The 13,667-nt window shown below is 45.4% G+C and overlaps 1 protein-coding gene across 2 annotated transcripts in view; it reads right to left on the bottom strand.

The window, feature by feature from the left end:
- Window positions 1-2,102: 2,102 nt before the first annotated feature.
- NR3C2 (nuclear receptor subfamily 3 group C member 2) overlaps window positions 2,103-13,667 on the bottom strand; it is a 370,721-nt gene continuing 359,156 nt past the window's right edge. For both annotated transcript variants that reach the window (XM_073805516.1, XM_019926560.3), the window contains exon 9: window positions 2,103-4,849. In XM_073805516.1, the coding sequence (XP_073661617.1) occupies window positions 4,694-4,849 (156 nt within the window). In that variant the 3' untranslated portion in view covers window positions 2,103-4,693. The remainder of the gene's footprint in view (window positions 4,850-13,667) is intronic.

Genomic DNA, 13,667 nt, shown 5'->3' with positions numbered 1-13,667 from the left:
TTCTATGAAAAAAAATACCTAAATTGTGCGTGGTACGTTGGTTGAATGATCCCAAATTTCACCCCTCTCCGGATCCATGCCCTTGTGTGGAGCCTTTGCCATGTCAGCTCCGGGCTTGACCTTATAACTTGCTTTGGCCAAAGGGACGGAAACAAACTTGATACCATCAGAAGCTTGAGAAGTGCTAACCCTTTCTACTGTCTTAGAGCCTTGCTTCTTCTACCATGAAAATATGTCCAGGCTGGCCTGCTGGAAGAGGGGAGGCCACATGGAGCAAAATCATCTCAGACCAGTCGGCTGCATGACCAGTCCAACCCAGCCAAGCCTGGCCCAGGTGAGCAGAACTCCCCCCGCTAGCTAACTCATGAGAATAATAAATGATGGCTGATTTAAACCACTCGGTGATGGGGTGGTCTGCAGCTAAGTACCTGCTACTCTGCCCCATCTTTCACTTTGCTTTGGATCCAGGCTTGGTCTATGCTGAACGTTAAAAGATCACATCTTAATCTTCTCTTAGCCAATGTTGTTTGGGAAGCCACTGTTTTATTTCCAAGAAAAATGCTGCACCAGCAATTGCATGACTTGGAATTAAAGTGCCGGAGATACATGTAATCAAGTCATTTTAGTCTGGATACATTCGCAGTTTATCAAAAAGTATGTCGGAGCTGACTTTAACATAAAGGAACATTGTTTCCTTTTTGCTTGAGGGACATTGGTCATACGGAAGTAAACAAACCCCTAATTATATATGCATCATTATGCATAATTGTTCCTGCTTTGGCGTACAGTGGCTGGCTGGCTCAGTGGCAGAGACTTAGTTCTTAGCTAGTGATTCTTAAATGTGCATCTGGATCCTTTGGGCCCGAGAGCACTTTTGGTCTTAGAAATGCAGTCACACTTGACCCAAGAACGAGCCTGCTCTATTCAGAAAGGGCACCGACTTTAGCCAAGGGTGCACAACCCTGGGGCCTCCACCCTACCCCCCACCGCTGGCCACAGCAGATTCACAGCCCACGATGGCTTTTGTTTAAAGTTAGGGGCTCTCTGCGACCAACTGTGCTCCCTAATAGGTCAGATTGCATAAATTTTAAGATATAAAATTACCTTCATTTTCAATTAAGGCTTTACAAATTTGTGCACAAAAGTTTTTTTTGTTTTTTTTTGCGGTACGCGGGCCTCTCACTGCTGTGGCCTTTCCCGCTGCGGAGCACAGGCTCCGGACGCGCAGGCTCAGCAGCTGTGGCTCACGGGCCCAGCCGCTCCGCGGCACGTGGGATCCTCCCGGACTGGGGCACGAACCCGTGTCCCCTGCATTGGCAGGCGGACTCTCAACCACTGCGCCACCAGGGAAGCCCCACAAAGGTTTTTTAAATAGTTTTTTCCCCTGGGCTGTGTTTCACGGCTATGTTGTGTTCCAGAAATATATCAATTGTGTTAAAGCAAGGTTGTGGTTAACTCTCAAATAGTCTTCTAGTTCGACCAATCACCAGTTAAATGACACATTAACAATGTACCTGAATTTCTCTTGTGGGAAATACATGTTTTCTAGTTTTAAGATGAACTCATAATTGCTTACTGCTCTTTTGTTGTTCGTATTAATGAGGGACGTCAAGGGGAGCAGCCTGTAAGGAATGTGAGAAGCATCACAGCTGGTTGGAATGGAGTCTCTTGATAGTCCAAGAGGACCTGGGGTGAGAGCAAGACTCCACTGTGTGGAGGGAGACCTGGGAATGAGACGGGGCATCTGGTCTACTCAGGTGAGTCTCGAAGTCTGTAAAACGAACAAGCTTCCGTGAGGTCGCGAAGATAAATGAGGCAGTGTACCTACAGCATTTAGTGGCTACATCAGTAGTAGTTATTGTTATAAAATTGTTATGGGGTATTTCAGTGAACCAAATATCAGCAGTAAGAAACAGGACATCTAACCAGTCCCCAAAGAGGATAATTAATATGTGGATAACACAGGGCTTTCTAACATGGGGGAAAAATGGTGACTCCATCTTGGATGTAGGCAGAAGGGCACATAATCCAGGTGGAAAAGGGCACAAAGTCCACGTGTTCCTACAGACGTTCAAATGAACCGTTTCCAAAACAACAAGTGATTAAAGTAAAGGATTTATTGTAATCTGCTTACAGTCCTTTGCAAAGACAGACATATGTTTTTGCATAAAGATATAAATTGCTTCATTTTAAACTAATTTAGTGTTTTTTTTAATTATATGAAGAAGTTTTGGTGAATTATGAATTGTACCAAACCAAGATTTTTAAGAGCAATATGGTACAAAAATAAGAGACAATTTGGACTGGGACAGGCATTCAACAGTGGATTTAGAATATGGCTTTGCTGTTTAATCAAGCAAAGTTACCTGGAGACACACAAAGAGCCAGTAACTTCGTTAATACAAAAAGCCGATGCAGACCGTCTCCATCCCCAAACCTGGTTACGTCAAGATTCCGATTTCATCAAAAGTCAGTCTGAGCTAAAAGCTGCTCTTGTGAAGCCATTTCTTTTCTAGAAACTCCCAGTCTGCATGCTGTGTATTTATCACCTTCCAAGTGTGGCTTTCATATTGCTGTGCATGTAAGTTGACTGTATTTAAAGATCTGCATAAAAATTAAATTCTTGAAACTGCAAATTATGTAAGAGAAACTCCTCCCTCTGAGTGCAGCTTTCGCAGGTTCCCCTTTGCACAAGGCAGGTGTCTTCTGAAAGACATGGTAATGTTGCCTGCATGGTGAACCCTGGAGAAAAGTGTTGATCCCAACGCTGCCATCTCCCGGCCTTGGGCTTCTCCAGCTACAGCTTTTAGGTTTTGGAAAAGAATACGATTTCACTGAGTACCTGATGATTATCATCACTTTTACAAGATTAATTTTGGCCTCTATTCAAAGTATTTAGTGCAATCATATTGTTAAGTTTCCCCAAAGATATATATGTTTGTGATTTGGGGCAAGAGAAAAAGCCATAAATTGCATCAGTGCCAAACAGATTAGTGAATTAAAAATTTTAGTGCCACTGTCTTGCTTATATGATCTGTAGTTTTTTTTTTTCCAAAACTGTTTACATATAAAATTCATTTTTAAAACCTACCTTTTAAAAATCTAAAAACCCTCTAATCATCGTGCAGTCTCCTCGCCGTTCTGACTGAACCGTGCTGTGTCCACACACACCTTCCCAGTGCCTCCTGCCATGACCTCCGTGTTCCCATGACCAGTGCCAGGAGTGCAACAACCCCTTCTGAGACCAGAAGCAAACATTTCACCTTTTGCGGACGTAGCGCGTGCATGGAATTCCTTTCCCCCCAAAGGAGAAAATCCGATTTTCTAAAATGGGATGAGGATACACTCTCTGAGCCATCGCATTTCCAGTCTCTCTCTCCCCTAAAGCTGATTCTGCTTCTTGAGGAAAATGGAAAAGAGGCAGCTTTCCTAGAGCTGCTGCACTCCCCGGACATCCTCTCAGGGAGGGTGTCATCGAATGACGCCTTCATGGAGCTGCAGACACCACAGCGCGCCGTCCCCAGTGGAAGGAGGATGGAGCCGAAGCCGGAAAACGTGCTCAAGTCCCACGAACACCCCAAGCGGGAGACCAAGGACGAAACGAAAGTACAGAAGAAGTAGAAAGGCTTAAAGACAACCGAAGAGGTTTAAGTGTGGTTATTTACAACAGAGACTGTAAAATGGTAAATTAGATATGAAGCTAAAAAAAGGCACAGCTTTCCCTTTCTTAAATACACTGTAAACGGTTCATGATGCATGCAGAACGTTTCACTTTACAAAAAAAAAAAATTTTTTTTTACCTTGTTGGTTTAGACAAAGATAGTACTTAAATAGTCTCCAGCAAAATAGAATTCTTTCAAAAATACTTTCCCATTCATCCTATTAACCATTAAATTTTTTTTTTTTTTTTTTGTATGTGTCTCATTTACAAAAGTTCCTTATACCTTAGTTTAGGTCCTTCACAATTTATACATACAGTAATGTACAGCACAGCAAAAGACTGCAAAAATTATTGGTAAAGCCAACACAATAGATACTAGAAATTGAAACCAAGGCATTTGTTTGAACATCTTATCCGTTCTAATTAAATAATAAATGGAGGCTAGAGGGTGTGGATACCAGTGATGCAGAAAGACGTGGGCGAAGCAATGCCCCCAAGGGGGTCGCTAGTCCAGTCCACGTGCTCCGTTATTACACAACAGGAATCTGTATATATTTTTTTGTGTTTTTTGTTTTTTTAAATAACGAAAGAATATTAATGCCCCATATTGACTATACGCTTTATGTGCAAACCAAGGGTGAGCTTGAAAAAGTTCGTTAGTCCTTGAACCCTTTTAAAACAAGCGAACGATCCCAGAAACTACATGGCATAGTTAAAACTTCCATCTGTTAAAATATCAAAATCAGAGAGTTATTGACTAGATATGGCTTTTCATCCAGAGGAACAGGAACGTGTTTCTAAGTGCTGGGGGTTGGAGAGGGAAGAACCTTTCAGACTATGCAGGTCTCGCCAAATCCACGTCACCCTGCCCGCCTGCCTCCCAACCCTTGACATGATTTTCAACTTGAGCAACTGCTGAACAAGTGGGAATCAACCATCACGTGTCAAAAATATGATTTTCTTGGGTCCTTCGTGGGTGTGTAGTAACACGGGGAAACTTAAGGCAAAGTTCTTCTGGTGAGATGTCTCCCGTCACTTCCTGTGAAAGTAAAGGGTCTTAGCGTTCCCGGACTCCACCTTCGGCAGCTGGTCACTGATGATCTCCACCAGCATCGCTGGGAACTCCACTTTCAGGGCCTGGGACTCCCGGAAGGTATAGAAGCAAAATTCCAGCAAGTCGCTCACCAGCTGCAACAGACAGACAGAGGGGCTGTGACATCAAGGCCTGATTCCCACCCTGTCTCCGGGCCCCTCTGAGTCCTAACTAACTCCGGAGTAAGCTCAGAGCAACATTCACAAATCCCACTGTGTCTACGAAGCTGCTTAATTAACGTGACTAAGTCATCTGTCTCGGGGGAGGAAGGATGCTCAACGTCCGCTGCACGTAATAGGTCTTTCGTGCAAAACAGATTCAAACAGGAGCTGTGTCATTGTTGAGTCTTAAATATATCAGCAGCAACAGGGCCAGTAACAGAGTTCATAGCGGCAGGGTCACTGAATTGCTCTCATCAAATCCTCATTTATAAATGTGTGAATTGGGCGGGGCAAGCACCTGTGTGTAGCCACCTCCTGGTGCTGGGCCTTCCCCAGCTTGTAAGGGCAGGTGCTGTGCCCCCTCGAGGCCTGGCTGGACCCTGCCAATGGAGCTGTGGCCGCAGGGGGAGCCAGACTTCCACCGGCAGCCTCCTGGCCTCATCTTGCCAGTGTCCTCCTTCCTTCAGGATCCCAGTCCTGAGCTGGGGGCTGGGGCTGAGACTCCTCAGCCCCATTCCCAGCTTTATTAAGATATAACTGACATACAACTTTGTGTGAGTTTAAGGTGTAGCAGATTTGATACACTTATAATATTGCAAAATGAGGAACACCTCTATCAAGGTACGTAATTACCATTTCTTTTTTGTGATGAAAACTTTTAAGATCTACTCAGTGGCTCTTGCGTGTAGAGTACAGCATTAGTACTATAGTCACCACCATGCTGTACACTAGATCACCAGAACTTATTCCTCTTAATAACTAGAAGTTTATACTCTTTGGCCAACATCTCCTCATTTCCCCCACCTTCTGGTGACCACCATTCTACTCTCTGTCTCTATTAGTTTGCATTTTTAGATTCCACATATAAGTGAGATCAGATAGTATGAGTTTTCTCTGACTTATTTCACTTAGCATAATGTTCTCTAGGTCCATCCACGTTGTTGCAAATGGTGGGGTTTCCTTCATTCTTCTGTCTGAGTCGTATTCCGTTATGTGTGTGTATGTGTGGATATGGATAAAGATGATACATAATATGGGCCTTATCTAACATCGTCTTTATCTATTCATCCATTCTCAGCCACTTGGAGAACATGAAAACATCAAGGAAAACATCTATGTCTTTCCGCCTGTCCAGCCATTTTCCCTACTCTGTGACCCAAGGACCTTTCCTATCCTCCTGGACCTGAACTACTCCCAATTCGGTAAGGTTAAAAAAAACAAACCAACCCACAAATGCAGTATAGCATTACTGGGTGCTATTCTCTTTACTAGGAATATACTTTCAAATCAGAAAGTATACATTCTAATTTTTCTTTAGTTAATTCTGTATCCTATCATGGGAAAAATGACTTTGGGTCATTTCCCACTGTATTAAAGCAGACAACATTAACATTACATGTCATAACGGTCATCTTAGTAAAGTGTTTTTCACTTTATTAAGTGAAAATCTGTAACTTTCCCTCAGGATTAAAAAAAAAAAAAAAAACCCAAAACAATTAGCAGGCTTCAATTGAGTCGCGTAGTAAATAACTGTGTGGTAAAGGCCTTCGATACAAACCAGGAATCCAGAAAAACTCATTGGGAGCTGTAACTGGTGCTTCTGTTGGTGCCTGAAAATGCCCTCAGTCTGTAGACTGGTATCTTCCTAGGTAGGTCCAAGGACTGACTTTTCTGTACCCACAGGAAGTTGGGGCCAAATAAGCTGGGAAAGAGCACAAGGCACCATCTGCTGTGGGCTTGTTCAGACACACTTGTGCTTGCTTAGTGAGTGATACACCTCAGTTTCCCCATCTGTAAAATGGGGGCCGTGAGAGTATCCGCTGCAGAGGGGTGCAGCAGAGGCTGAGTCAGTGAACTGGCATGGAGTAAGTGCTGAACAGATGCCAATTCTCAATCATCCTCTCCCTCTTCCCAAACTCCTTCAACCATCACTTTTCTCTGCAAACTGGGACACAGCTTGCAGGACCTGCTCTGGGTCATCTTTGTGTAACCTGGTCCTCAGGCCTTCCTTCTATAAAATGTGGGATGGGGGAACTTTGTGTTTGGCTTTTCCTGGAAAGAGAGTCTTGAAACAGACTTGGGGTGGCAGGTTTCTTAATTGTTTCCGGTGGTGGGCCAGTGGCTGCAGGCGCTAAAAGCCACACTGGGTCCTGCTCTCCAGGTGTGGTACCACAGACGAGTCTCACTGTGGACCGCGGGTCACGCCCTTCAGTGGCACCGGCCAAGGGCACTCGGGACCCAGTTTAAGTTCATCCTGGTCTCTGCCCCTGCCGCTGCCCCCGAGGGTCCCTCTGGGTGGCCACCTTCAGGGCTGTGAAGGAGGGTGTTTTTCCTTTTGAATTTTAACCCAAGCGTTGACATCCGAGTTTCTAGGCCATATTAACACCCCCCCCCCCCCCCCAGGACAGCTCTGCTTGGCGGCCACAGCCTGCACATCTCCGGGGCTGGGACTGGCTCACATCCGGAGATAAAGGCTCCCGGTGCTCAGAGCGTCTGAGGTGTGGGGCAGGGGTGAGGTGGAAGGTCATGGTGACAAGGTGGCCTTGGCATATGACCCGAGGGGGGTGGAGCTGGGCCGTGTGGCACTCAGGGAGCAAGTGTGGGGTCGCTCAGGGGGTTCAGAGCAGCAGGAAGCTTGTGAGCGAGCCTGCAGGGCCAGGGCCACTGAAGGGTTTATGCTTGTAAACAGGAGACAGCACTGCCTGCAGATTCCTATATACAACGAGAGGTAAGGAGCAGAGTAAATCAGTCCGTGAACCTGAGGCAGTGTGCAGGGGAGCACCTCTGTGAGCCTGTAAATGGGGACAGGTCCCCTGCCCCATCTTTAACACCCACACGAGTATTGCCTAGGAGATGCTGGGGAACTAGACCAGATGGAGAGAGACCAGGGCCAGGGGCTCGGCTGTTTTTCCTGGCAGGTTGGCTGGGGGTTAGGTGTCCCAGATGCTACTCACAGACCCTGCATATTAACCGGGGGCTGGCATTTCCCGTGCATCTCTGGTCCACGTTCCATGGACTGGGAAAGCAGCTCATTTCCAGTTATGAGCTATACCCAGGGCTTCTGTTCATAATAGATGTCAGCTGATGGGGGGGGCTCTCCTGGGGCACATGGGGTCAGCCTGGAAGGCCAGGGCTGGGCCTCTGACCCTGCGAACACCTGGAGAGGGGACCCCCATTACCACTAACTGACCAAGATGCCTGGGGGCCCCAGCAGCTACCAGAAGGCGCTGGCTGCCTCACAAGCCTGCCGGACCTGCCTGCCCTGGGAGGGCTGCAAACCTCTGAAGATCCCAACCCAGCAGGGCCTGAGCCAACGGCTGCAGTTGCTGGGGTCAGGGATCATCTGAGAATCGAAGCCAGGAACCCCCAGTCACTGGGTGAGGAGACAAGGGCCACTCTGCAGGACCTGCCTGCTGACCCACAGTGCATTGCCAGTGCGCCGGGCCCTAGGGGTCCCTGGCCCTTAGCGGATGTCTGAGTGAGTTGGCCTGTTGCTGAGGTTGGTACGAGGGCACCACCCCTCCTGGAAAAAACAAGGCACGGGGAGGGCGAGGCTGCAGGTGGTCAGAGCATGAGGCGGTGGGAACTAGGTCCTGAGAGCCGGGGAGTCACATACTGTTGGGTCGGCAGAGATGTTGACCCATCAGAACAGATACCGGTTCCTGAGCCAAACTGCCGTGTCACAGCGAAGTGTCTAACGGTCACGTTACACACGTGTGTCTCCTGGATGTCGGCCTGATGCAAGGCAGGCGGCACCTCTGCCAGAGCCTGGAGGAGCCAGGAAGCATGGGGACAACCAGGTATGATGCGTGTGCCCTCACCAGGCGCCATCCTGTCCTCTGCCCCAGGTACGGGGGTTGGTTGGGGGCAGGCAGGCCCCACGGTCACAGCCTGGAAGGCTGGTTAATACTAGGCTAGAAGGAGAGTCAAGAACCCTAATTATAATCAGTAATAAGAGTCCATATTATTAGGAATCAAAGAGAGTCCTGCGTTGACTTCTCATTCTGTACAAAAGGCATCTGTTGGGATCACAGAAGTCTAGCTGGACGCTCAACATGATTTATCCAGAGCCCGATGTCAGGGCCACAGCTGTTAGGGTGACAGAGGAGCCTGACAAGGTCACAGGTTGACTGGTGGCACTTTGCTTGTTCGACACTGAAGCTATCAGGCTCAGTCGGTGCCTATTTCCCACTCTGTCCACTGAGTCATCGCCTGTGGCAGGCCAGTAGCTGGGCCCTGCTCCCACCATGAGCTGCAGTCTCTTGGAGGGAGGGGCACGCAGGGAGGGTTCGGCACTGCTGTTCCAAGATTACACAATCAGTGAGCAGTGACTGAGCAACTGAATGATAACAGCCTCTCTGGGTTGGGTCCCACGGGTTTTCAACAGCAAGCCCATGTCTCATAAGTTAGCCACTGACTCCAGAACTTTCACCTCATGAGGATGGAGCTTTGGCTTGAATTGAGCATTGGGAGGTTTGACGCTTTATTTGCAAAGATCAGAATTTTAGCCAGATATATTGATAGCATTAGGGGCAAAAGATACACAGCTTCAACTCTAAATACTGTTAAGGTATAGACAGAAACGACTAGCAACTGTCTACCCTCTAGCAATGGCCTTCTGAATGCTGGAAAATGATGCACGGTGATTATATAAGGAGTCTGGGCTTCATTCAAAACTGGCAACAGCCACCCAGTGAGGGCTAGTGTGGAAGATACTGGCGTGTGCACAGGTTGGGGCCCCGTGGCCATGCAGGACTGCTTCTCTCTGGCTGGTGACGTCTCAGCAAAATGTGATGGTAACAACACCCCCTCAACTTGGTAGCACTTGTTTCTACACCCAGAAGAAAATGTACCTTTAACAACAAGGTTAGACTGTTTGCTCGTGGATTCCCTTTGAAAACCCAGGCCCTGCAGTGAGGCGACCCCACTGAGTGCTGGCAGGCTCTACTAGAGGCTGAGTTTAGGAGGGTCCTGAAGGCCTCCTAGAGGCAACTGAGAGAAGAAGTATCAGCAAGAGACCATCAAAGAGTACTGTCAGCACCATGACAGCATGACGCTGACAAGGCCCCCCTTTCAACAAAGAATTAGTCATCCATCCATGAACAAAAGCACCTTTGTGGAGCTCTGGGATCCGGTCCCACGTGCAAAGGGACCTGGGGAGGAGTCTTGCCCATCTGTGCATCTGGTAATAGGCAGACAGACTTTGGCATGGGCTATGAAACCAGTGAACCTGTCCCAACCCCTCTTGCCATGGTCAGGAAAATACCTGGAGACTGACCTGGGCAGATACCGACTGACAGACAAGGGAGAAATTGCAGAAAATCAGCCTTCCCAAGGGGAGACGCCTGCACACCACTGGAGCAATAAAATTAAATGAGTTTGGAAGTAGTGGAGAGGAAAGAACTTTACCAGCGCTGTCCCAACCCCTGGCGACACTGCGTGGGGCCAAATTATCAGGTAGCAGCAACCTCTCCCACAGGAGAAAAGGAGAGTGGTGAGTGAGTGCTTGGCTACCCTCGTGTTGCAGGATACAGCTGGAGAAACCAGTGGCACCCAGAGTACTGAGGTGGGACTTCCATGACTGGGAGGAGGAGGGAAGGGATTGGGAAAGAGACAGATAGGAATATCCAAGGGCATTAAAGGGACACAGCCATTAAGGTCTACCCTGAGCCTCTGGGAATACTACACCTGGGGATCTCCCTAGAGGGTCCACAGGTACCCCCCCAATCCCTGAGTGCTAAACTCATACCTCCCCCCACTCTGCAGCTGGCATCTTGTGCACACTCCTGAGTGTGGCGGCAAGAGTGAGCTCCAGTAGACAGGAAGTGTGCTCAGAAAACAGGCCAGGATCTGTGGGCTACGGAGAAACCACAAACTTGAGCTACAGTGGTGCCACTTTCTGGAAAACAAAAAGAGGCCTCTAGTAGCCATCCTGGGGAGCTGTAAGAACCAGGAAAGACAGAAAAGCTGCAGAATTCTGCCACAACGAGAAGCAAAAAGGAGTGGAACAGATGTATCCTTACAAAGGCAGAAGAGCGCCAATGAACAGACTATCCCATCTGAAGGCAACTAGCAATAACTGAAGACAGTATCTGCCACTTCAAGTGCAAGAAAAAGGCAACGCAAAACTACAAGGAATATGAAAAATCAAGAAAACGTCATCTCCAAAAGATAATAATTCTCTAATAACTGAGCTCAAAGGCATGGACTTTTGCAATCTAGCTAAATTCAAGAATTGCTGTTTTGCACAAACTCAGTGAGCTACAAGAAAACTCAGGAAGACAGTTCAACAAAATCATGAAAAAATACAGGCTCAAAATGAGTAGTTTACCAAAGAAACACAAATCATAAAAAAGAACCAAGCAGAAATTCTGGAGCTGAGGAGCTCATGGAATGAAGTGAAGAATGCTATAGAGAGCATCTGCGGTAAAGCAGAGCAAAGGAAGAAAGAATAAGTGAGTCAGAAGATTCCAAAATACGCACATTAAAGGAGAAAAAAGAATGGAAAAGAGTGAGGAAAGCCTATGTGATCTAAGGGATTCCATCAAAACACCTAACATTAGAAAAACCAGGGTTCCAGAAGGAGAAGAGAGGGATATGGGGCAGAAAATTTATTTAAACAAATAGCCAAGAACTTCCCAAACCTGGGGAGAAAAATGGACATCCCAAGTTCACAAGGTTAATAGTTCACTCTGTTTTCTCAATGCAAAGAGGCTTACTCTAAAACATGTTATAATGAAACTGTCATACAGCAAAAATAAATAATTCTAAAAATAGCCAGGGAAAGAAGATTATAACCTACAAAGGAACTTCCCTTAGGCTATCAGAAGATTTCCCAACAGAAACCCTACAGGCCAGGAGAGAGCAGAATCACATATTCCAAGTGCTGAAAGAAAAGAATTGCCAGCCAAAAACTATCTGGCAAAATTACCTTTCAAATACATAGGAGAGAAAGACTTCCCAAAACAGACAAAAGCTGAGGGTGTTCATTACCACTAGACCCCCCCTTGAAAGAAATGCTGGAAGGAGTACTTCAAGCTGAAATGAATATATGCTAAACAGTGACATGAAAATATATGAGTATCTAAGACACTGGTAAGGGTAAATATACAGTCAGACTTGGAAAATCCTAATTCTGTAATAGGATGGTATGTTAACCACTTAACTATACTGTAAAGGTCAAAGAGTATCAAAAATAATTATAGTGACTATAATTTGTTAAATAATGACATCAAAAATATAAAATGGGGTAGCCTGTGTAGACAACTGAAGTTAGGTTGCTATGAACTTAAAATGGACTGTTTTATCTATGCAATGTCTTATGTAAGCCTTGTGGTAACCACAAACCAAAACACCTAGAGTAGATGCACAAGAGATAAAGAAAAGGGAAACAGGCATACCAAAATGGAAAATGCCAATTTACAAAGGTAGGCAGAAACAGAGGAAAAAGAAACAATGAAAATACAAAGCAACCAGAAAACAATGAACCGGATGGCATTACTAAGTCCTTACATACCAATAACAACTCTAAATGTACATGGACTGAATTCACCGTCGAAAGATGCAGAGTGGCTGGATGGGTGAAATATCAAGACCCAACTATATGCTACCTACAAGAGATTCACTTCAGCTTTAAGGACACACACAGGCTCAGAGTGAAAGAATGGAAGAAGATGTTCCATGCAAGTAGAATCGAAAAGAAAGTGGGAGTAACTCTATTTATTACAGACAAAATAGACTTTAAGCCAAAAATGGTAACAAGCATCAAAGAAAGTCAATATATAATGATAAAGGGGTACATTCATCAAGAAAACAACGTGTGTGTGTGTGTGCGTGTGTACACACACACACACACATGCAAAATCAGAGCACCTGAATATATTCAGCAAATACATATCTGGTGGGGGAAATACATGACAATCCAATAATAGTAAAGGACTTAAGCACCCTACTTTCAGCAATGAACAGATCGTCCAGACAGAAAATCAATAAGGAGACACGGGACTTGAACCATATATTAGGCCAAATAGACCTAACAGATATTAAGAGAACATTCCATCCAACAGAAGCAGACTATACATTCATCTCTGGTGCACATGGAACATTCTCCAGGATTGACCATGTGGGAGAACACAAGATAAGTCTCGGCAAATTTAAGAAGATTGAAATTATACCAAGTATCTTTTCTGGCCATATGGTATGAAGCTAGAGTTCAACAAGAGAAAAGCTGGAAAATCTACAAATATTAGAAATTAAACAACACACTCCTGGATAACAAATTGGTCAAAGAAGAAATTTAAAAAATATCTCAAAACAAACAAATAAAAATGGAAACACAACATACCAAAATCCATGGGATGCTGTAAAAGCAGTTCTGAGAGGGGGTTTATGGTGATAAATGCATACATTAAGAAAACAGATCAAATAAATAACCTAAATTTACACTTCAAGGAACCAGGAGAAAAAAGGGACAAACTATATTCAAAGTTAGCAGACGGAAGGAAATGACAAGGATCAGAATGGAAATAGATGAAACAGAGACCAGAAAAACAATAGGAAAAAAAAATCAATGAAACTAAGTTGGTTTTTTGAAAAGATAAATGAAACTGACAAAACTTTAGGTAGATGAAGAAAAAAAGAGAGAAGACTCAAATAAAATCAGAAATGAAAGAGGAGATATTACAACTGATACTCCAGAAATACAAAGGATCATAAGAGACTACTAAGAACAATAATATGCTAACGAGTTGGG

The sequence above is a fragment of the Tursiops truncatus genome, chromosome 5 (assembly GCF_011762595.2).
Source record: "Tursiops truncatus isolate mTurTru1 chromosome 5, mTurTru1.mat.Y, whole genome shotgun sequence".
Taxonomy (NCBI): Eukaryota; Metazoa; Chordata; class Mammalia; order Artiodactyla; family Delphinidae; genus Tursiops; species Tursiops truncatus.
Note: the sequence above shows the minus strand (reverse complement) of the source record. Positions and strands in the feature narration are given on the sequence as shown.